We start from the raw sequence: 25,522 nt of genomic DNA on the forward strand, positions 1-25,522 counted from the left end.
TTGTATTTTTAGACAAACCCACAGCTACACACTTTTCCTTTGTGATGCTTGTGAAAGGGTTTTGTCTCTCTGCAGTAACCCACAAAAAAAAGAAAAGAAGTCTCCATATGTTTGGTGCCAAATAAATATTTCATCCTTTAGATCCGGCAGACTTTGGGCAGCGGCGATCCTCTCCCACAATATCGTCCTGTCTGGTGTTATCCAGCCCAGTCATCCTCCTTTGTCTGTCTCTATCTGTTCAGCCCAAGCAGGGAAGCTGGAAACAAAGACTCCAATTAGTCAGGCAATTAGACTCCTGTTTTGTGTCTTCTACTCATCCTCCCAATCACATGCTAATAGCTATTCTCTCCTCTTCCATCTCTCATTTGCCCTTCATGTGGTCTTTTATGTTTTCTTCCCCCCCCCCCCCTCCTCTCTCTCGTCTGGTATGGCGTTCGGTACGGAATCACGTCTCAGTGATATTCATTATAATGTATTTCTCCTTTCTAGACGCTGAAGGCATTTACTGTATAATTCCATCTCTCCGTTTCTGCTGTTCATTTGCTATTTATCGCTCCTCCTTCATCTTTCCTTTTTTTCCGCCTGTCTCTTCATCTCTTTCAGCCAGAGCCTGCCTTGTCATCCATCACAGGCAGACTGATGTGACCACTCTACACACACACACACACACACACACACACACACACACACACACACACACACACACGCACCGAACACCACTGTCCCTTCTACTTTGTGCTGCTTTGTTTGCCTGTCTCGTTCTCCGTCTTTCCCTCCAGAGTTTAACAGAAGACTTTTGGACACAGTAATCTCATTTCATATTCAGTTTCATATTCAGTTTCATATTCGCTTCACATCTCTCTTCTTCGTCTGTCGTCCATCTGTATTCGGACCGATCATGATTAATTTCCGACTTTTACTTTTCCCCAAACAAGATCCATCTTCTTGACACCAAATTGAAAACAAAAAAAACAAGACACAGACACAAAGATGTGATGCAAAGTTTTTAAAACAAACAGGAGAGACAAGTATCAGCCGACAGCTGCGGAATCACAGTCCCACAGGAACCAAGTGTCTCCTTAGAACAGGGGAACAAAATTATAGCCTGTAGACCAAAACCGAAATTGTCATTGTATTGGGATCTAAAGATGACTTCAAATCACAAAGAGGAAATACAAAGAGGAAATAGCTAAACAAAAGATAGAGAAGTGTGTGGATAGGACTCAATGTTCTGCTCTCTCCCTCTGTTCATCCATCTCAGTGTGTTATGATCCTTTTGTTTGCTTCAATCTCACTGTGCTCTGCTGATATGCTATCCGTGGCAAGTGTGTGTGTGTGTGTGTGTGAGAGTGTGTGTGTGAGTGTGAGTGAGCGCGCACAATGCACGCGCTGGGTCTATCTGCCATCTATAGCAGGTAACAGGTTTTTATTGGCGAGCTGTCACCGCTTCAGGCTCTTTGTGTGTCTTATGTGTGATTATATTTCTGACAGCGAGATAAGAAAAAGAGATCCACAAATGTTGACTGAAAATATAATGTTGACGATTTATTTTGAGTTCATATCTGTGTGATTGTTATTTATAGATTATTTATGTTAAGTGTACGACGGAATGTTAGGGCCATTTGAAGGATTCTGAGATTTTGACAGTAACATTTGTAATATTACTAGAAAATAAAACCTTAACATTATGAGAATTAGAAAAAAAGACATTAGCCTAAAATTGCAACTTTATTTGTATTATATAAAGACTTTTCTTATCATAATATTACATCTTTGTTGTTGTTATACTACGACTTTTTATCGTAATATTATGGTTTTTATTCTCATTATATTACAACTTTTGTATCATAACATTACAACTTTATTGTCATTATATCATTATATATATATTTGTCCCTTTTAAGTGGCCCTGATGCGCTATTGTATAAGTGTGTGCATGTCTGTGGTTGTGTATCAGCCTGACTCATGAAACTCTGTGGCGGCAGACTGCCTCCTCTCCACTCTGACATTAGATTATCCCCCACATGGAGACAGATTATGGTCTGGAACAGACAGCCTAATGAACGGTTTTAGGAAATGTACTAATATTTCCTAAAACCGTCTATAGTTCCCCGGAACAGGAACACAATCAAATAAATCACCATTTAGTTTCAGGATTGGTAAAAGAGAGATGTTCCATGTTTGTCTAACTTTGAATTTGTTGGAATCGGGACAGCGAGATTACATTTTCACTTTTTGAAAAGCGTGTCTAATAATAGTAATAATTTCATCTGATATGTGTCCTTCATGACAGACACAATTTTCTCTATTCTGCGGGCGAGATAATTGTGATTGCTCAATTTCCCCACATTTTCATTGTATTCATTAAACTTTCAGATGATCTAATCTGTGCCAATGAGACTTTCCACCGCAGTTTTTGTCTGAAATGAAAGTAAAAGAAGTGTTTTTATCTTCTCTCTCTAAGTACATCTGGGGGGGGGGGGGGGTAGCGTTGGCATTGGCGTTGCGTTGAATCATTTGGGAAAGGGCAAGCGGGGGGGGGCCAGGAGCTGAAAGTGCCACTTACGTTCGCTGAGAGCCGCTTCAGCAGCTGCACGGAGAGATGTTCCCTATTCATGAGAGAGTGACCTTAGCACACTGTCACTGCCCCCCCCCCCCCCCCCCTGCACCTGCACTGATTTATTGGTTCCAGAACGCTGGGCAGCTGGAGGATGTGGAGGTGTTTTTGCTCAGGGGCAACTCGTGACTGTTCAGCCATTGTCCTTCGCTCTCAACTCAGTAAACCATATTCTGAGCAAACACACACACACACACACACACACACACACACACACACACACCCATACATGAATACAAGTCTGTATCAGTCTTAAAGCATTTAGGAAGTCTTAACTAGTTACTTTAACATTGACTGTATATAAAGATGGATCTGATGAGTGCTCTACAAAAGTGAAGCCAATTTGTCTCAGTCGCCCCCTGGTGGCCCATCCTCATCTTCTTCTCTTCTTCTTCTTCTTCTTCTTCTTCTAAAGCAGCTTACTGGTGCTTTACCGCCACTTACTGGACTGGATGTTTGGATCAAAGATTGGCAAGAAATCTATGTTAGCGGAAGGGACATGGATAAAACAAAAAAGTTAATTAATATATTTTCTGTCATTTCATGTTTGTACGAGTGTTAATTCGTGAGTTTCAATTTCATGCTATAAAAATGGGGTGAAACACCTGGACTGACCCTCGATTGGTCGACCACGTGAATCGCTGGGAACTCGATCCTGCGGCTCCATCCCCCGAACGCTACACGGGCAGACTGTAGCTTCAAATGACACCATTGACACAAGATGGCAGCGTTCATATCCAGGATATTTTGACTTTACTTCCGGATATTTAGGAGGAAGTGGAGACATGTCGTCCATCTTTATTTACAGTCTATGATTCTGCACAGAACAAAACAAGCAACTTTCAGATGTCACATTGACTTCTAGGACCTATAAAGATTAAACAATTGTAGACATGCACTTAGACTTTTATCATATAACCTTGTAGCACAATGTGTTGTTTCTCCATTGTTTCTTCTGTTATTTGAGGTGAACATTTTCAATTCAAAACAAAGACTTCAAAGAGGATGAGCCTGTGTTTGTTTTGTGTTCGAGACAAACCAGAGACAGGAGAGAGATGGGGGGGGGGGGAATCTCAGGAAACAGACGCAGAGACAGAAAATGAACAGGAAAAAGAAACAAAAACACAAGCCATCACATATCACAGTGAATCAGAGCACATAAATATGGAGCAGCCACATGACTTCAAAGTTCCTCGTAGCAAATGTTACAGTTACAAATTAACCAGGGCTGCAGCAACACAATTAACGTGATCTTATTTAAAGGAATTGGATTTTCTTTGATTTACTCTGTCGTTTTATCCTTAAAACAACCTCCACGAATAAAAGGTGCGAGCTCTAACACGCTGCCTTCATCGTAGATGTGTATTGTACATGTATACACACAGAAACGTGGCTTTATTCACTGCTACACAGTGAGTTGTGTGACTGTGTGTGTGTGTGTGTGTGTTGTGGGAGTTAATGATGTGTGGAGCAGTGCTCGGGTGTCTCTCATTCAGAAACAGATGCTGCCCTATTATCCGAGATGTGGTTTAATAAGAATAAAGCAATTTCGCTCTGTGTGGGTCTGTGTGTGCGTGTGTGTGGGTGTGGGTGTGTATCATCAGTGCAGTCAAACTTTAAATCAGACCTTTACTCAGTCTAACCAGGGGTTTCAGAGAAATACCGACGATTGCATAAATGTAAAATGTTGATTTATGTGGAGCATCGATTTCTTCCTTCCTGTCTCAAAAGTCATGTTTCATCCAGGACCGGAGGATGATATGTCCCCGCTCTCTGACGACTCTTCTGCCATCCATGCCTGTAGCGCTGAGTTATATTTAAGGCTGATTAACCTGTTCGTGTGCAACTGTCACAAGTCAAAGCTTCTGCCGTAATCCTTCATTCTCATTAAATTAGTTTGGTACCTCTCCAGACAATTACTCTTGGTATGTTGTCATAATGCTGAGGACAGACTACACAATATCAACCCAACCCGACAGGGAGGGTCATTGCGGACACTGAAAAACTATCATGTAAGATTTTCAAGTTCCGTCATCTCTGTGACCAATAGGAGCACAGCGCTTTGCTGAAAGAGCTGAAATGTAAACACGGCGATGAGAAAGAAGAATGATGGTGGTGTCGAAAGTGGAAAGACAACAGCCTCGGTCGCCATGTTTTACATTCTTGGCCCTGGAAGTCAGCCGAAGCACTTCCTTTACAGAGACTTTACGAATGTGGTAAAAGACGTCAAACGGTGATTGGCCGGAGAGCAGCATGAAGTCTGTGATGTCCCTCGGCCTCGACATAGCAAGAATTTATTACTCTATAATCTCCCAACCCGACACAGTGACCATTTTAACAGACAAACATTTCTTCTTGTCAGACCCCGCTGCACCCCAGCATATGGGAAGGAGTCACAGTTACTTAAAATTGGCTTTTTCATCAGTGTAAATATCTAACAATACTTGTTTCTTTGTTTCCCTACAGCCTGATTTCATCCAGACGATACCTACTTTGAGATTCTCCACAAGCAGGATGACAAGGGCTCGGATCACGTGGAGGTTGGGGTAAGTTGACCCACAGTTCACCGTGGTGACTGAAAAGTTGAGGCAGCTGCAATGTCCTGGTTTTTCCATGGACATGTTTAGTCCCAACTGCAGAAAATATCCTCCTTGCTGTCCCCCTGACTTTCTCTATAGCTACAGATCTACTCTTTTAAAATCTCAGTTTTTCTCTATTCCCATTCCATTCCTCTATATGTCATTACCACCCTCCTCGTTCCTCTCTCCCCTCCTGCACTTCTTCTCCGACTTTCTATTTTCTCTGCCGCACACTCCGCTGCACCAATTTCTCTCCCAGCAGTGGTGCTCTGCACCTCAGGCAAAGGCTCAGAGATGAGTGAGGCTTAATTTTCGAGATGAAGTTTCAAGCGAGAGCCCACACGCCTCGTGTGTAACCTGTACTTTGAGTGGGAGGGCGAGATGAGGAAAAAGAGATCACTGTGTGTGTATGGAATGAGTCTGTTAACAAGCCCCAGGTTATCGTCATCATGGTGACTATCATCATCAGCAGAGCAGCAGTTCTGCAGGAGTTTCTCTTCTTTCACACAACTTTGGTGTCATTTTGAAGCCTTATTTCTTTCTCATTCTGTTTTTATCCCCTGAAAACCGAGTGCCTGATTCGCTCCATCTATATTTCTGTGTTGCTATAAGTGTCGTCAAGCTGCTTTCAGACATGCTCTGATCTCCGGATAATCTCCTGACATTCTCCGTAGGGGCTGTAACACAAATGGTCAAGTCAGAGGCTGTGTTATTTTTTTTCTAGTGTTAAGCCTCCTAGTAAAAAAATCCAGATAATGTGGAGTGAGGCCAGTGAGAATACAGCAGGAGATTCTGGTTTCAAACACGCCACAGGCGCACAACTGAAAAGAGAAAAACAAATAGAAAGGATGAAAAAGAAGAAAAAGAGGAGCCGTACTCCAACAAAAGATGTCAAGTTAGAAAGATGAGACTCGAGAACTTTTGGTGAAAAGGGCAGACGCTCGTGTTGATGTGCTGTAGACGAAAACATGTGATCGCCATACATCATGTCCTCTGCATGATGTGCCACCCTTCACCCCAAAGATTACATTCAGACATCGGAGAATCCTATGCTGCTTTCTTCATATGTGAAAGACAAAGGTCTGATTCCTGGCTCTTCTACTGGTAATGTCCTGACATATTTTGTTGCCTTCTTCCACCATCTCTTTGCCACTCCCTAACCACGGGGTAGATGTTCCAGCCTTTGCTGAAACCCTCTTTTCTGTTTCTCTGGTCTCTGCCTGCTGGACGCCAGGTTTTAAGAGAGGGTTTGACAGGATGTGGGATCACCACACTGAACTCCATTGATCTGCGGTGCCAGACGGAGCACACATGATGTTTGTTTGAGAGAGACAGCCAGGCGCAGCTACTCTACATGCCACACTGACACTCGGGCCTCTAGTCTGCTTTAATGTTGTTAAATTGGAACGATCAGGTGGAAACAACCCGTGGCCGTGTTTTTCTCTAAAGTTTCACACAGACCTTAGAAATGTCCTGTTAGGTGGCAGGTCCCCAAGTGCTGCAGAGTTGCTGTGTTGCGGGTCCTTGATGTGGGTGTGTTATGAATATTCTGCTGATGATGTGCAAGTGTGACTAATAAATTATCGCCGTGACAGCCACATCCCAGTGGTAAACAAATACCTCCCCCCTTTATTTGGAGACACTGCATAGGACAAACACACTGAGTTGGTGAGATATGATGCAATAGAAGCCGAGACCATGCACCGCTGTTGTCCTCTTGTTGTGTTGTTGTCCTTGTTGTACTAATGACTCCTGCACCAGTGACCTGTTGGTAAAACAGTTGCCTTTTTACAAATACAGCAGGATGCGGCGCAACATTAGCATTCATGCAGGGCTGGTAGTGCACCGAGGGTTGATCAGAGCTTTTTTCACCAAGAAGTCATATATCCATCCAAAATGTATTTGTATTGCCAATACTCACAAATCACAATTTGCCTCATAGGGCCGAGTGAACCAAAAGAATGGCACTCGATAGAAAACAGACCTCTGCTAACGCCCTTATGAAACCACATATAAATTCACTAGATCTGGATTTTTATCTGGATCTGCACCAATTGCAAACACTCATAAATATCAGTCCATTAATATGGCTGATCATGAATTATTCTCTGAGAAATCAACAGAGAAAAAGCTCTATCCCGCAATGTTGAAGAAAGGGAGAAGCTTTTCCTGGATTTGCACCAAAATTAAATGGGCTCTTTCCCGAACCACCAAATTGCATGGTAATCCGTTTGGCAGTTTTTTGCGTAATCCTGCTGACTAAGAGACAGACAAACAAACAAAAGCAGACAAAACATAACCTCCTTGGCCGAGATTAGATCGGAACAATGAGCTGAACACAATAGAAACGCTCCATAGAAAAGAGGAGAACTTAACGGCTTCTTGGCAATTTTTTTCATACGTGAATGTGAAAAATGACTAAATCAGCAAACACAGAGATATGTTATTAAAAAAACATCTCTCTGGATCATTTTCAATCCTCTCGCTGTCACAGAACCTTTCCATTTTAAATGCATTGCTAATTCTGTTTATTTAAGGAAATGCCAAACCCTCATCCCCTCTTTAGATTAAAAACAGGAGACATTGTTCTACTTGGTGTATGAAGGTGTGTTCTTGTAGGCCGAAGTAGAACGAGGGCTGCAAAAAGAAGTGAAGGGAGAACATTATTATTTTTTAAATCCCACATAATGAACCCACATATGTATGCGAGTAAGATTCATGGCCGTCAGAATTAGCTCCAGGCTTCATCTAAACATAAAGGTTAATTCACACGGTCGCCATAAAGGAAGCAAGGAGAGAATAAGGAGGAGGTGGGAATTGGAGCAGGAGCGAGGAGAGAAATATATGCAGAGTATGTGCTGAAGTTTTTTTTATTTTTTTTTATACAAAGCCTTTTCTATTCTCTCTTCCTCGGGCTCGTTACATCTCAGTCTTCTCATTCAAGTCACCAACTCGGCAACAGACTTCGCCAGTCATCCAGAAAACTATCCATGTGATTATTTGCACCAGGAAAATCAAGGTCATGTGGAAATGGACTCTCTCTTTTTCCCCTCCCTTGTCTGCCGCCCCTAAGCCAACTATCCATGAGGCCATTAAAGTGGGGTTTGCACTTCACACAATTCAATGAAGTGTATAAACGTAAAGCTGCAAATCAAGAACCTGCGTGGGAATGTATGCATGTGTGTGCGGACGCTGTAACCTCAGTAAAGACCCTGCATGTGATTTAACAGTGGAATACATTTCACACCTTGACAACAATTGCAGATTTACCGTGACCGGCCCACAACAGCATAAGCCCAGGGCTCACATAAATCCCAGAAACCCAGGCGCTCATTTGTCGAGGAGGAGATAGCGTGGATTCACCCGCTCGTTCTTCTGCGTCCTGTGGCAGGCAGTGATTGCAGTGACGGTCAAAGGTAGAGCTGGTCCGTCGGGAATATATTTGTTTAACCGCGCCTGTTAGAAGGGAACGAGGGGGCGTCCATGTCAGAAGGTCTGGAAGTTACCTTTTGGCAAGAAAATAAGAAAGAGAGGAGCCTTGTTCTCAGTGCGTTGGCTTTTCTGTTCCATTGTGTCGGGGAGTCAGGGAGAATGGCTGCAGGAAGGCGGAACATAAACAGCATTAGCGGCAGGAAGAGTCAGGTTCGGAATACAGCGTGTCTGCCCTGCAGCGATGGAAACAACTGCAGTGCACTGTTGTATGTGTGAACAGCCAGTGAATGAGGAGGTTGTGCAGTTGTTAACCTGCACTCTGACTGAACCTTTCCACCACAGCCTACGCCCCAATACCTCAGTGTTTTCCCTCGGTTAACTTCAAATAAAGTCTCTGCAGAGCGATCGCTTGTTTCGCAAAATGGATGACATGGGACCAAAGCAGATTGTCGCGAGCGGGTAGTTTCACGAAGTTTCTCACATGCCATCTGGAAGTTTGTCACAGTGAGAGACGGGACCTTTCCGCCGCCCTAATGGCAAACGTCTCTCGCCGCAGCCATGTGACAGAATTAAAGGAAAGTGTCGGCCATTAAACGGCGTGATTGAAAGGAAGAGAGGGGGCGAGAGAGAGAAGTGAAGAAAGTCACGCCTTAATTAGTAAAGGCGAGTTTATGGAGAGGCGGGGGTGTGGGGATTTTTTTTTTTGGAATGCAGGATTTTAATGGGCCCTGTTTTATCACTCCTGCCAGAGTCTCAAACTGCCCGCCAATTAATACACTCGCCCGCGCGCTCACCCGCCCGTGCAGCCACGCCACCCCCGCCGACTCGTGGGTGTATTCACGGACCTCTCAACATCTGCCCGGCACCGTCCCTCCTCAATATAAATCAGGAGTGTTCCGTGCGACCTGGAGCAGCTGTTAAAGTATATTGTGTGTGTCTTTATACGCTGGAAATAAATGCGATATTTTTTTTTCTCACCACTTCAACACCTTTTAGGGTTGACTCCAGTTCAGCAGCACTCAAACATATGGAGTTGTTTTGTTTTTTTCCTCGCCTCCAACATTTACTTTTGCTTTTACTGCACGAGTTTTTGTCTCTTTTGCTCTTCATCGTTACTTTGTACTCGTGAGCTCTTCTTCTCCCATAAATGACTTTTGTTTTCATTTTAAAATATGTTTTTCGCTTGTTTTTTTATAGCAAATTGTCCTCACACTCCAGACGTGGTCAGTGCATTATTGCTCACCTGCGGGCCACACTACGACCGTATCAGTTATTTCTTCATGACGTGACATTTCATTTTCCACTCTATTTTAACCTTCATTCCGAGTGTGTGGAAAAAATGAAAGAACACCGGCAATAACCTGCACCTCACTGACAAGCGCTCTTTAATGTCATGGTATTGTTTTAATGCCACGTCTTCTCACCCTCTAGAGGGCAATATCACCGCAAGTCAATACCATTCTAACCGTCATGATTTCCACGTTTATTGTCAGGCTGTCCCTCTTTGTGAGGTTTTGGGACCTGCACGTAAACTCTCATTTAGAATTGGTCATTATTCTTGTTGTGTTTTAATGTTATTCTCATTTTAAAAACCTGCTGTTTGCACATTTTGATTTCCCGGGAATTTCATTGTAGAGCTGATTTTCATTTGTGACTTTCTGTGTTCAACGTCAACACTTCTTCTTGTCCTCGTGGGATTAGACACGTCCCGAAGATCCCAACACATGACAATCATGTAATCTTAAAAGGAAGCGTCACAGTGCTCCATCACAAACACTCGTCATGTCCCTGTCCTGTCATCAGCTTGTTATCTATGGAAATGTATAATATTAGAAAAATTGTGACTTAAGTTATTCATGAAATTTGAATAATGTTAAGCATGTAGTCATTTCTCATGATTGTCATGTTTCTGTTATTTCGCCTGTCTGTTGCCTCCGGAGGTTTTTTTTAGTCGTGTCTGTTGCACTTTTGGATTCATATTCCATTCAGCAAGTTTTCAAGCCACTTGAGCTTAACTTGTTACAACATGCAGACGTTCTGCAGCCAGCGTATTTGGGTCATGTTAAATTTGTCAGATTACATTCTGCTAATGTATTTTATCATTGCGTGTTTATTAGCTGGGATGTTATTATATTAAAGGATTGTAACTATTTATGTTTAATTCAGACTAGTTTTTAATGTCTTTTACCTGCTTGTCATCATCATAATCTTTAGTCATGTGGCCGCAGAGCAAACACGTTGGATTTAACGAGCAGTGCCATGAGCGTGGATGTTTTTTTATCTTTGTATATTGACCCTGTGACACGTTTGCACACTGTCCAGGGTGTCGGCTCCCGGTCCCACATGACCCTCAAAGGATAAACGGGAAAAAGGATCGATGGATGGATTTTATCTCTGTTTGTTTTAAACTCAGGATGACTGTCGCTGCAGTGCAAACACACGGGGGGGTGGAGAAGCATGCTATTAGCGTGGACGGCTGTTTGTCTCTGTGTCGGCCCTGTGATTCGCTGGCGACCTGTCCTGGTTGTAGTCTTACCCGTATCTTGCCCAAAGAGGGGATTGGCTGTAGGCTCTCCACGACCCTCAAAGGATAAGGGGGATGGATTGATGATTGATGATTGATTGATGGATTGGTTGATTTGAATCTAGTGAGAGTCAATCTCCCATCAGAGCACAGAGCACAACAACGTAGCCACACTGACTGTGATGCACCTGTCATTTCCACGGATATCGGACTTCTGCTAATCTAGAATTCAACCACAGAAAATCCAACCCCCTGTCTCTGCATCCACCTCCTCATCCCCCCCTTGAATATTGTTCCTCTGTCCCCAGGGGGATTCATGATATTACGTGAAAAACAAGCCAGCGTTCATGTCATTATAACAGGGAATGGAGAGTGGCATTCCCCCTGCAGCATGTAAGTGTTTAGTTCTGTTTAGCTGTCAATTGAAATGAGAGAATAATCAGTCAGGAGCTGTGCTGTGACTGTGTGTGTCCTTGTTTCCGTGCTGTAGTCTTTGCTTAGGTGCTTTTTGTTTTAGCTCTTCCTCACTGTCTGCTTCCTTTTCAACTTCCATTGCACGAGGTTTCTCCAACGGTATCAGCAGAGCATCAGAACACCAGCAGTCCTCTGCTCTGCTGGTGAGTTAGCCTGTCATAAGTTTCTCCTTGATGTGCTGCTGGCAGGCACCTGTCAGTGGGCAGCACCGTTGCGCCCAGCTACAGATTTTCCATTAGAGCCAAGGTAAAAAACCCACACTTCATTTCTGCTCCTAGCAAAGCTGTCATAACTTTTCTTGCATTCCATCAGCAAATGGAACTTTTTTTTTATTGTCATCTCACATATTTTATTCGTGTTCTAGAGATATAAAACTCAGGTGTTAAACATTGACCTGACTGGTCAGCTCTATCTGAAAGCATCAGAGTACAGGAAGCCTTTTAGAGTGAGCTTCATGTCTGTCAGTAGCTTTCCAAGTTTGTCTGTTTTCCAGAGAAAATCTGTCCTGTGAGGTTATCATCTTCATCAAGCAAACTATTGGCAAGGAAGCAAACAGTCGAAGCCAATTTATACCGAGTTGTCAGACTACTCCTTTAATAATTTAGAGTCAATGTTGGTAACTGTACCTCTGTGTCAGATTTCAGGATATTACAGCAGGTCTGTAAATACTATAGTATAATAAATCTTTCCCAACCCAAGCTATGAATCCAACACTTTATTAATACGTTCTCTCATTTACTTGTTAACTGTCACTTTGTCTTTATTTGGAAACACAACTACAGGACAGAATTCCTGGCTTGTTAGCAACATGTCCTCCTCAATGAAGTCACTGTTTCTGTGGCCTAACAGTTGTCTGGCAACAGGAACACAACGACAGGTCAGTGAGAACGCTCCCGTTGTCTCCGGCCTTTTATTCAAACTCAAAATGAGTGACCATGAGTTTTATTAACTGTCCTGACAACAGTGAGAACTGTCTCCATTTCCATCCCAGTAACAACCTCCACTCTATTTGTATCCTGTGATTGTTTTGTACCTCGGTTGTGAAATGGTTGTCACAGTGTTTGGGGGATTGGATGTAAACCCCTGAACTGTTACACCCACAGAGATGGATCACGTCGTGTATTTCAGATGCACCAGGCTGCAATTTTCCCAGTCAAGTGGTGGATGTGCTCTTTGCCAAGAAGGTTCTGATGTCCACTACACCACTGACCTACCAGTCTGCAAGTTTGTGCTTGAAGCCAGGTTTGTGTGTGATAATGACAGAGAAAGGGAGAGAAACCAGACGTGTCAGTTCTCTGCAGAATAAACGAACGATGACAGCCGGGCAGCTTTTGTCCAGTTAAAGCTGACAGATCTTCCCTCTTCTCTCTTCCCACTGTATTCACCTTCATGCCATTTTCACTCCATTGCCTTTCCATGATTTATCAAGTGACATGTTGGAAGGTTGAAAGTGGGGAAGGGGCTCACAGCTTAAAGAAGATACGGTAAAAGACACAAACAATAATGTTTTTCCCGTCAAAAACGTCAGGACAGGACCGTGAAACCACTCAGTGTTTACTTTGTGTTAATCTTATTGGGCCTAGAATCTGGATTGATTTTTACATAAACTGGAAAAGGTCAGGTTCTTTTATGTCATAACCTCTTATGTGTCCCACTAACAACAACTCCTCGTGACCCATAGTGCTCCGGGGTTCTGGAGCCACTGATTGAATTGAAAGGAAACAAACATACGAGCCGTCAGCTCTCTCAACAGCAATAAACTCCTGATCGTCAAGGGGATAAAACACAACCTGAGCTAAACTGTGTGTGTGTGTGTGTGTGTGTGTGTGTGTGTGTGTGTGTGTGTGTGTGTGTGTGTGTGTGTGTGTGTGTGTGTGTGTGTGTGTGTGTGTGTGTGTGTGTGTGTGTGTGTGTGTGTGTGTGTGTGTGTGTAAGATAACATGCCATATGTGTAGTTCCAGTGGGCATCAAACCCCATATTGTGAGCTGGAGTAACACTTCTGGTCGGCTGATTGAAAACCATATGAACACCTCATATGTCACTGGGTGGTCCAGGCATGATGGAACGTGACAAATCGAACCTGCCGGCCGCCCGCTGCCATTTTGCCCTGCGACTGGTACTTTCTATTATTTCCACTCGGATATTGATTTTCTTTCCTCTCTGTTGAACTTGTGGGGCCAGTGAGCAGGCCCCTGCTTCTTCCTGCAACTCCCGTCAACACTATTGTCCACACACGAGACGCACACAGAGGGTACACACAGACAACAACAAAAGCCTTGTGCACGTTACATGTAACAGGGTGTTCACACACAAACACACAGTTGGATCAATGGCTCCCTTGAAGGAATTAATCAGTGAATCTGTGGGGTCAGACGATGAAGAGTCGAAATTCCCACAAAGGCTACACGGGTGCATGTGCAGTATTCTGAGTGTTTTGTAAAGTCAATGAAACTGCAGCAGAGTGTTGAATGTGATGCTCCCCCACCGCGGATCCTTTCCCTATATGCACACAAGCAGCTGAAAAAACACCACGAATCTAAAGTCAAAGTCAAACTGTCACTGAGCCTCGTCTTAAATGTAACAAAATCATGCTTCTCTTGCATTTTACCATAAGAGTTGTATATCTATTTGCAAGAAATAGGTTCAGTTGGCTGGTTGGTTGCTTGGTTGGTTGGTTGGCGGGATTCTGCTAAAACGACTGGACGGATTGCTCGCCTGCCACCTGGTGGAAGGATGGGACATGGGCCACGAAAGACTACGTAAAAAAAATGTTGATCCGATGGACAGATCTCATAAAATCTTTTTCACTTTCTTCAACACTGCGTTTTTTTAAAATGCTCACCAACTTCCCAGGGAATAATTCATGGATCTTGATGGAAGAAACCACTCATATTTAGAGGAATTCTATCTTTAAGTGTGTGAAAGGTGCAGCATGATTGAATTTAAGGCGACTGTTGGGCCTTGGCGGAGTTATGTGCCTCACACATCACAATTGAGAACATTGATTGATCACTGACAAGGACTCATGTTGTGTAAGGACACAGTTACATTAGATTTTTATCTGTCATCTAGATCTTTTTTTCCGCTGTTGTAAAAAGTTCCATCTCATACGTGGGCTCGACTTGTTTGTCCTTCCTGGAGTCAGGCCCGCGACAGGCGTCCGACTCGACCTTGAGGACGGTCGCCCCGACATAACGATGCGATGTGGAAGCGCTGGGTGTCGTGCTGAGCCGCTTCCCGCTGCTGCTCAGCGTGGCGTCGCTCCGTGCCCTTGTTTGTTTTGTATATGTGCGCTTGTATATTTCTGCAGCGACGTGTCAGAACGGATGTGAAGGAGAAGAACAGAATAGATACAATAGTGTAACAAAAGCTAGATTCTGGCTTATGCTTATCTGCAACTGGTGCAGGTATTAGTGCCGCACGAGTGACAAATGTGGATTGCAACTAAATCTAAAAGAGCAACAGAGTGTGTGTGTGTGTGAATGTGTTTGTGTTACATGTGGAGGCATTTGCATGAGCCCGAGGAGGGTGTTTATATTTGTATTCTCAACCTGAGGGTCGGAAAATGACCTGTCTCCTGTGATTATATCCTGGGTAACCAGAAGTGACGGGGTAATTGTGAAATCTATTTAAAAGAATTGTAGCTTGTCTCTCCCTCTCTTTCTCACTCTCTCGGTTCAGGTCATTACCAGATCTTTCTTCTCTCTGTTTTTTGCACCCACTCCTCAGCATCTTATTCCTGCAGCTTTGTTCTCGCTCCATCCAGGGTCTCTGATTTCCTTTTTGCACATGTCTCCCTTCCTTCCGCTCCTCTTATGTTTTTTTTCAGAAGCTGTTTTCTGTTCTTTTTCCCCCTGTTTCCTCTTCTGTCTCTGGTTAAGTGTGTTTATACTAAAGCCCGGCGTCCGGTCGATGTCGCGACGCTGCCGAGATCAATAACGCAGTGTCACAGTTGAGGCTGCAAACAGCGATGACAATTTCTGCTTTCTACTTGTTTGCGTGTACTTTTGTCTTTTTTCACTCATTCCCCCTTTTCTCTCCCTCTCTGCTTTTCACACACAGTGGCGTCCATTCCTCCCTGGTCTGAAGTATGAAGTGATAGACTCGGCCTACATTTCCCTGTACACAGGTAAGAGTTCATCTGCTCAATCTCTTCTTGGAAATATAATACATTTCGTCAGGGAAATAAAAATGGACTTTTAAGCGTCCTGGTGTTTTGGACTAAGAGACACAAAGTCTCTTTGTGCTTGGCAAATAGAAAGAGGAAATCACGCTATTCAAAAACCAACCTCATTAATCAAGTCTGGTATCGATCAGTTGTTTAATGTCACAGAAACAAGTTGTGCTCTGCTCTTATCAAACTCACATTTATAGTCACGTCTATCTTCCAGGCCGAAGACACGAAACAGAACCTAATAGTTGCTCTATTTGTGTCATTCACAGCAGAGATGAGAGCTCTAGCTCCTGAGTGGATGTCTAACCTCTGTAGCTCCGAGAATAGCAGGGTGTCACAGGGATTCGGTTTCGTTAACAAGGGAAAATGCCAGCCGCACAGAAAATGATGTGTGGAGTTGTCATCCCCGGGTAAAGCTACAGCATTGGGTGGATGTGAGCCGAACGCCGCAGCCGTCTTGTTTAGGGCCGGCTGTATGACAGAGAGGAATCTCATCCGACTCTCTCCGCCCCTCCATCCCTTCTCCTCCCTGCGTGTCGCCCTCTGCCCCGCGCTGGTTCTCTCCATGTTGTCGGTGTCGGAAAGCGTTTTCATGATCATCCCAGTTTGACATGTTGGGTCCAGAGATTCTTGTCCTCCGTCTTATTTGGTTAAATTAGGCCTCTGATTGGCTTTTCACTGGTTGTAGCACTTAATAAGAGGATGTAATTTACTCTAAAGTCAAAACCTTGACACAGAGCTGTAGCCACACACAACAAGATGGGGAGAGGTGATCCTGAACTAAAATGTTCAGTGCTTTGTGGAAGAAATACGAATGCTGTGAACACAGTGTGTTGTATTAATGTGTTCAGAGCATTTAAACACCTCGACACCTCTAACCAACATTTGCCTGACAAAGACGAGCAAAGAAAAAGGACCAGGTGTGACAGGCATATAAATAATTCACAACGTCTGGTGTGAGGCGCCTGTGAGAGATTGAAATGCAGTTTGCAAGTGACACAAGTGTAAGATTTGACAAGTTCACATTAGAAGCTGCGATTTAGAGGTGATTGGAAAATGATGTTAATTGGTTTACATGTGATGAATTCATCGATGCTGCAGCTCGTGTAGGAAACGTTTTGCTGACTTTCCGAGTTGTTTATCTGATTTGAGATGGCATTCACGTGAATATTCTCAATTTTTTCCCGATTATTCTGACACCACATGAACGCACATTCAGTCTCTGAGAAACCAGGAATAATTGTCCAAAACTGGTAGAGTGCTTTTATTCAACAGCTCAATTGTGTGTGTGTGTGTGTGTGTGTGTGTGTGTGTGTGTGTGTGTGTGTGTGTGTGTGCGTGCGTGCGTGCGTGATGTATCTGGCTTGTACCCATGAGAAATTATATCAGAGCTGTAATGAAACAAAATGTGTTATATAATTCCCCATAAAAATTATGCAGAAATAATAAAATATGATTCACTATGTCCAACACACACACAGTGAAAAACAATAAACAGTAGCCTGCTCTAGTTTAATATCTGTAACATACGAAATGTTTAATGTTGTACTTTTATTATAACAAACTACTTCTCGTGAAACATGATACAAATTAATTAGAAGAAAGACAAGTAGGGTTTCTCTGTGTTCGACTATTTCATCAACTTAGATAATGAGTTAGTCTGTGCAGGGGCTCGTGTGTAATGGAAACCAGGTATGTGATCAACAGATGTCTCATTGTTAGAGGAGAGAAGTCTTAGTCGTACCATGTGCACACACACACACACACACACACACACACACACACACACACACACACACACACACACACACACACACACACACACACACACACACACACTGGATGGTCACACTCCACTCCCTGGAGGATGGAAATGATGCTGACCACCCTGTTAATTACAAAGCATTTCTCCCATCAGGCCTTGCTCCTGACACGCCATTAATCACACGTGCTCTCTCTCCTCCTTCCCTCCTATCGATTGGTATAATTATGACTCTCCTCTGCTTTGTTTTTGTTTTCTCCCAACTTCTTTTTTCCTGATCATCTCCCTTTGCTCCCGTTGTCTCCTCCTCTCGCCCCCCCCCCCCCCCCCCCCCCCCCCCCCCCTTCTATTGGTCGATAAAGATTTGTGATAATCGCGACGCAGATGAGGTGCAGAACATTTCCCTTCCAACAGCTTACATCACATTTGTCCGTCATTAAGATAATCAAAACAGCCCGACGCAATAATGACATGTCCTCATTCCGTCCTCTGCACCATTTATGTCTCACTCTGCTGCCTTCTCTGTCTCTCTGTGTTTTTCAGATGAGTCGATTCTGAAGATGAACAGTGTGGACCACATCCCCCAGACCTTGGCCAGTCACATCCGTCTCCCAGAGGAATCTCAGCCCCGGGGTCTGGAGGAAGGCAGAGTCACGCAGCACGGGGCAGATATGCTGAAGCCGGACCCTAGGGACACCTTCTACAGCAGTAAATCCAGCCTATCATTTTCTCTGATTGACCGATTGACTGTCTGGCTCCCAGTCTCTCTAGCTGTCATTGTCGCTATGTCTCATATATTTGCGTCTTCTTTCTCTCTCTCCTCAGTTCCTATGATCAACCCCTTCCGCCTGGAAAACGTTCTGCCGGCCTGCCTCTACTCCCCAACCTACGTCGTCAAAGATTTCCCCATTGCCAGATACCAGGGCCTGCAGTTTGTAAGTCACCCCTTCAGTCACCAGCCCCTCTGGGTTGAACACCTGCCGCTCGATATGTGAGACGTTTTCCTGAGACGGCGTGCGTCCTAATTGGAGTTCGTGCTAAAATGATCTATGTGGGGTCATCAGGAGTGCATCGGTTAAAGCAGTCAGTCTTTTAATCTGGTGAAAACGACTTTAAGACAAACTACACAGCAGAAGGGAGAAGAGAAAATAAGCACATGCTGGTTTGGGTGCTATGTATAAAAATATAGTAATGATGTGGGCAACATGTATTGTTGAGCACTGCTCCCCTCTGTAGGACAACACGAGTTACTGCAGGGAAAAGTGCCGCGTGATGAAAACCCAGCAAACCCCGTTTTTAATTAGGCAGGAATCACTATTTAAGAAAGTGGCTGAATTTGATTGAAATAATTGAATCCCCATCTACTAATGCTAAATGATAATTAAACCCATTATCAGCGTTTTACAGAGTTATTTCATCTTTGAGTGACATTGTGCTTTTCCTCAGGTTTATCTGTCCTTCGTTTACCCCAATGACTTCACACGTCTCACGCACATGGAGCGAGAGAACAAGTGTTTCTACAGGGAGTCTCCTATCTACTTAGAGAAGTAAGGACACTATTTGTGCTTTTATCACCGACAGGGCTCCGGGAACATTTGTCTCTGTCTTGTATTTACAGTCTGAGCAAGTGCACTTGTTATGCAGAGTAACTGCTCAGGCGTCTGTGAATTTGAAGGCAGTTTGAAGACGCACTGAAACTTCTAATCCTCAACTTTGATCCATGTGTGTGTGTTTATCTGTGTGTGTCTGTGTGTGTGCATGCGTTCATCTGTGTGTGTGTGTGCTGTGTCTGCCAGGTTTGGTTTCTACAAATATATGAAGATGGATGAGGAGGATGACGACAGACCGTTCTTCTTCCCCAACCCAGATGGTAACTAATAATGAGAAGAAAAAAAAACACACTCCTGCATGCATGCATAAACACATATATGCAAATACATGTACAAACACTCCACTTTGTGATTGCCTCCAGATTTCCTGGAGGAAGAGGAGGTGGTAGAAGTCGAGGACGAGGCAGAGATCGTCGGCACACAGTCGCCCAAGAAGCCGTCTCATCCCAGCCAGACCAGCCACACCTCCAACCCCTCCCATCAGCACTCGAAGCTCGGGCCCACACCAGCGAGCAGAGAAGTAGAGGAGGAGGAGGAGGTGGACCCCGATGAAGAGGAGGAGGGAGCTGTCAACACTATCATACGCCGCAGAGAGAGGAGACATTTTCTTCACAGGGACGGACAGATGGGGAGGGATCTGGACAAAGACTGGGGACGGGATCATACGAGAGAAAACATTCGACAGGGCTCCAGTAAGAGACTCGACAAGGCCCAACCCAGGGCGCTGGAGCCCGATATGGACAGTGTGGTCCAGAGTCGCACCCTGTCCTGGGTCCGAACTGGTCCTGTGGAGCAGGGGCCTGGCAGGAAAGGAGGAGGAACAGGTGGTGGAGTAGCTGGAGGAGAGAAAGGAGTGGAGACTCCGCCTAAACTCAGCAAGTCTTCGCTCCTTTTCCCCCAGAAGTCCTCCCTCTCTGCGCTTGCCAGCCGAGCCAAGCAGATCATCAGCAACTCTGCCCACAGCAACAAACCATATGACAACAAGCTGCTTGGAAGCAAGAAGGAGGAGAACAAGATCTACATCACGAGGCCTCGGCCCGCGAAGGAGAGGGAAAGAGAGAGGGAGAGGGAGCAGCGCCGCGAGAGGAGGGAGGATCGGACCTATCACCACCCGAGAGAGGTGTTCCCAGGAGTCTTCTTGTACCAAACTGGGAAGACCACAAGGCTGGTCAACCTGGGCGCTAGAGGCCAGACAGGTAAGAACCTTGTTAGTGCCCCACAGCTATGGCCCCACCCCCCAACAAAAGAGGGTAAGACCCCTCCTCGCAATGGAAGCATCAACATACAGATTGAAAGTGTACAGAAGTCCATCCGGAGGGCAGCTGTGGCAAATCATCCAGGAAAAATCAGGAGAAAAGGGGAGCGTCAGGACTTAAAGACGACAGCCACGGCTCATCTCCCCAGCAAAGACGACCCACTAAACCCACTAAACCATCACCAAGATCCCCCTCCAGTTCCACTGCAGAGGTTAAACTCCACAGAAAACACACTCCCAGGTCAACCGAGGGTCACGTCTTACCTCAGGATCTCCGAGATCACCGAGTCCCAGCAGCAGCCAGACCCGGACCCCAACCCGGCAGACCTGGAGCAGGACATTAACCACTCTAATCCCGAGCCCGAGCCCGAGCCCGAGCCAGAGGAGGGCGAGATGTCGGACTACAGCTACGAGGAGGTGGAGGCTCGGCCGGGCTGGGCGGAGGAGAGCATCAACTGGCAGAGGACCTTCTCCGTCAACCCGATGGACTTTGAGCTTTTGCGCTCTGACTGGAACGACCTGCGCTGCAACGTGTCTGGTAACCTGCAGCTGGCGGAGAGCGAGGTGGTGGACGTGCTGGCCCAGTACATGGAGAAACTCAACGAACGCAACGGAGGGTAAGGATCAAGGAGAGCGAGGGAGAATAATGAGCGACTAAGAGGGCTCATGTCTCGCTCCGACCTTGGAAATGAAAATGTGGTTTTTGGTGTTAAGTATGTTGTAGATTCACCGAGAACATGCCGGTCATGCCCCGGTGCTTTGACTTCCTGTTAGCAGACCTCAGTGTGTGCTGATCACCACTTTCTGCAGCAGCTCTTGACAAACCTTAACTGTTACTTGTGTGAAGTAGCTCGGCCATTAACATTTTCCGCTGTTTTCATTTTCCTCCCACCTCACATCACGCTGGTTTCACAGCACCGCAGATAATGAGTAGCAGCACTTTTGAAGTGGTCTGCCCACAGTCAAACTAGGTTTAATCCTGTTGTGAACATGATGTGATAAATATATATTTTTTTGCAGCCTTCCGCTTTCTTTCATATTAAGTTACAGCCTGTCTGTGTTTTCTCAAACTCTCTTTTTTCTCTCCATGCCCCAGGATCTACACGCTGCTGCGAATCATCAACGTCGAGAAGCGGCGCGACTCGGCGAGGGGGAACCGTTACCTGGTGGAGCTGGAGCTAATGGAGAGAGGCCGCAGCGTGGTGCGTCTGTCGGAATACATTTACCTGCTGCTCCACCGCGGCAGGCAGGGGGAGGAAAGCCTCGAGAACACCGACTCTGCCCCGGCCTCGGCGCCGGCTTCAGCCCCCTCCCCTGCCACGCCCAGCCTCACCACGCCGCCGCCCCTTCCCTCCACCAAGCCCCCCGCCCGGCCCGGGGCGACCCCGTGGAGCACTGCCTTCGCTAAGCCCCTGCTCTGCCAGCCCGTCATGCTGCAGTGGAGGAGGGACGTCATGGTGCACTTTGTGGTGCCAGGTCAGTCAGCAGAATAATTCACTTAGCCTTTTAAATCTGGATCATTCTTAAAGAACCTCACCCTGAGAATTACAGCAAATTAACATCACGGATGGAAAGCTTTCTTTCTTTCTTCTCTAACCTGCTGTTCACCTATCCTGTCGTTCCTCCTGTGAAAAACTAGTGAAGAACCAGGCTCGGTGGGTGCAGCAGTTTATCTCCGACATGGAGGATCTTCACCGTCAGACCAAGGACGACAACTTCAGCATCATCATTGTGGACTTTGAGAGTGAAGACATGGACGTGGAGCAGGCCCTCAGAGAGAGCAGCGTGCCAAGGTGCGTGCCACCCGCTCAGCTGAAGTGATGTGACTTTAACAAATTACATTTTAATGACTTCCAAGTGATTCGTGTGTGTATCTTTTGTTTTGACAGATACGAGTATCTTCGGAGGGAGGGGAACTTCGAGCGCTCGGCAGGACTGCAGATCGGAGTGGACACCATTGAGGTTAGAGAAACAAACACTCAGAGGCCAAGGCAGCAATATGTGAGCTGGCAGGGAAAAGAGGCTCACTGAAGGTCAGCGGCCACACGACCTTTACTGGCTGATGGACAGACGGAGGGAACACTCATGCATAATGAATACATCACTGCCAGGCCCGTCTGTCACAGGCTCGGGGAACTTGGCCTTATCTCCGAGCGTCGTCCTGCCCCCCCTCTCCCACTGAGCCCAGCTGTGGATGACGGGGAGCTGCTTAGACAGTTTGCTGCTTTTCCTCTGTCATGTGTACGCCACAGCTGTCGCATCCACTCCTTTTCACAGGTTATTTGTGTGCATGTGCTTTTACGCCGCTCGCTGGCTGTCCCTCTATCACACACATGCCAGCGCACCCACCCACGGGGGGGGGGGGGGGAGGCGTGGAAATTTGGACGGGCGTTGATCTGTCAGTTGAGTGTCAGCGCTGTCCCGGTGAGATGACGCCGCTGTCACTCACGTCTCAATGACCTGCAGGCTTCTTGGAGTTGAGACAAGTTACTGCTGAGCCCAGACTTCTCCACTCTCTTTAATCCTAAAATCCCATATTAGTCACATCACACGAACATGAACTTCTCGTAAACAGTTTGAGGAATTTGCACCAGCTCATATCGACAGAATGATTCACACACGGACTTCTTTTTCCCCGACGTAGGAAAGATTTTGAGATTTTTTAGATTTCATGTGCATTAATCGTTTGTTTGTCTTTCCTCTTGCAGGATAGTCACAGCATCGTGTTCCTGTGTGATCTGCACATCCACTTCCCTCTCAACATCTTGGAAAGCATCAGGAAGCACTGTGTGGAGGGGCGGCTCGCTTTTGCTCCCATTGTCATGAGGCTCGGCTGCGGCAGTTCGCCACGGGAGCCTGATGGTAAGACACAAACTAGAATAGCACTCAGTAGAGCCCATACCTCCGCCAAGGCCCAACAGCCCCCTTATGAAACCACATTTAAATTCACTAGATCCTGATTCTTATTTAGATCTGCACCAAATTACTCTCACACATAGATATCGCCCCCTGATCTGGATCCACATCAAAATGTCATGGGTTCTCCCCTGACCCATATCACATCCTTCTATCTCTAAGTTTCATGGTATTCCGTCCAGGAATCTTTGCGTAATCCTGCTAAACAACATACTAACAAACTCAGACAAAAACATAATCTCCTTGTCAGAGGTATTAAACACACACATCACATGCATGCAGGGTCACATCCTAATTTATTGATATATTTTGAACAATAACTTTAACTCGTTCCTCAGTTATCTACACGCATAAACACACTTTTGCAGTGAGATGTTGTTTTGATATTCTTTTTATTCTCTCTGCAGGTTACTGGGAGGTTAATGGTTTTGGCCTGTTTGGAATCTACAAGTCAGATTTTGATAAGATTGGAGGGATGAACACGGAGGAGTTCAAAGACCGCTGGGGCGGAGAGGACTGGGAGCTGCTGGACAGGTAACCCGGGCAACCAGCCGCCATTATTACCATTAAGAAAGTGACATGTTTGTTGAGACTGTGTCAGAGAGATGTTCACTCAACTCTGTGGAGACTTTTGAAGTTGTAGTTAAACACTGAATGCTTGAAATATTTGTGTGGCATATTTTCTGGTGCACCTCTTCAGCTGATGTTTAATTTATGCAGATGTTAAGATATGCACCTGTCAGATTTCTGCCTCCACTGAGGTAAAATAGCAAAAGTAGTTGGAATATCATGTTCTGGTACTTTGTAATTTATATATTTTTAATGTTTTTAAAGCTTTGCAAGAAGGTGGAAATCTCAGAGACGGCTAATTCAAAGCCTGACCCTGAACTGACCCTTTGAGAAAAACTGAAAAAATACAAGTTTAAACAGACTATTGAAGACAGTCCCTGGTTACAGTTACTAAGACGAGTTGCTATGGTGCCCGTCTTTTCTCCTAGATGAAAAAAATGTGTTGTACCTTGAAAAGTCTTAAAAAGCATTAAATTCAGTTTATTCAAAAACAGGACTTAGGAGATATTTTAAAATTTTAATCAATTTAACTGGAAGTTGTCATTTTCTGGGGTGATACTACAAAGTCTTGAATCAAATGTGGTGCAAAGCCAGTGTTTAACCCAGTGTCCCCCCCTGCGTCTCCCTCCAGGGTGCTGCAGAACGGTTTGGAGGTAGAGCGACTGCGCTTGAGGAACTTCTTTCACTACTACCACTCCAAACGAGGCATGTGGAACACCCAAAACAAGAAAACTCCCAAGGGATAGCGCTCCCTGCAGGTCGGACGATCCTACAAAACCTACACTGCAGATCCACTGTGTGTGAGAGAGGGGCCCACGGTAGCTCGCTCACTGCCTGAACTCTGCCTTTTTTTGAAACCCGGGCTCCTTTCGCCGTCGGCCTCTCTCCCGTGTGCTTTTCTGTACGAGGAAGCCGAGTTCGAGCCCGAACTTTGGAAACGACCTGTTTATGCAGACACCTGAGTCAGCACTTTGCCTCACTGACTGAACTACTGTACAGAGAGATGAGTTATTTTTAATCTTCCTCTCTCTGCCCTTTTTTGGTGCAATGTTTTCAGACAGACTGGAAAGCAGCTGTTTTTGTGTGTGAATGCGTGTGTGTGTGTGAGCGTGTGTGTGTGTCCCACATACGCGTGTGTGTGTGTGTGTGTGTGTGTGTGTGTGTGTGTGTGTGTGTGTGTGTGTGTGTGTGTGTGTGTGTGTGTGTGTGTGTGTGTGTGTGTGTGTGTGTGTGTGTGTGTGTGTGTGTGTGTGTGTGTGTGTTGCCGCTTGTGTGCGCTCATGATGACAGGAAGCACCTTTTTTCTAACAAGGAGATGTGAAGACAACCTAAGATCTTTCTTTTCTAACACGCTCTCATGCGGGCGCCAAACAGAATGTGTATCGACATGTTATCCAGATGGATTCAGACATGGTGGCGTAGATCGAGTAGAGGAACTCTGGCTACGACTGTATTTCTAAATACGTCAACTACTACCTGTTGAATATCATTAACCAGTGTGATCGAGGTGCTGACGTTTTTCCTGGTGTCTGATTTTATCAAACAAACAAGGTTTTCTAATTAGAAAAAAGCCCCTTTTTTCCAAACAGATGCTGACAGATGTTTCAT

General features: G+C 45.3%; 1 protein-coding gene across 1 annotated transcript in view; it reads left to right on the plus strand.

Annotated features, from left to right (window-relative positions):
• b4galnt4a (beta-1,4-N-acetyl-galactosaminyl transferase 4a) overlaps positions 1 to 25,029 on the plus strand; it is a 139,277-nt gene extending 114,248 nt beyond the window's left edge. Inside the window, 14 exon segments of the mRNA XM_034587805.1 lie at positions 5,084 to 5,105; positions 5,107 to 5,163; positions 15,690 to 15,756; positions 18,107 to 18,271; positions 18,389 to 18,498; positions 19,010 to 19,110; positions 19,360 to 19,433; positions 19,536 to 21,045; positions 21,525 to 21,904; positions 22,068 to 22,221; positions 22,318 to 22,390; positions 23,137 to 23,290; positions 23,752 to 23,878; positions 24,546 to 25,029. Coding sequence (XP_034443696.1) covers positions 5,084 to 5,105; positions 5,107 to 5,163; positions 15,690 to 15,756; positions 18,107 to 18,271; positions 18,389 to 18,498; positions 19,010 to 19,110; positions 19,360 to 19,433; positions 19,536 to 21,045; positions 21,525 to 21,904; positions 22,068 to 22,221; positions 22,318 to 22,390; positions 23,137 to 23,290; positions 23,752 to 23,878; positions 24,546 to 24,660 — 3,109 coding nt within the window. The 3' untranslated portion in view covers positions 24,661 to 25,029.
• Positions 25,030 to 25,522: the final 493 nt, after the last annotated feature.

The sequence above is a fragment of the Hippoglossus hippoglossus genome, chromosome 6 (assembly GCF_009819705.1).
Source record: "Hippoglossus hippoglossus isolate fHipHip1 chromosome 6, fHipHip1.pri, whole genome shotgun sequence".
Lineage (NCBI taxonomy): Eukaryota > Metazoa > Chordata > Actinopteri > Pleuronectiformes > Pleuronectidae > Hippoglossus > Hippoglossus hippoglossus.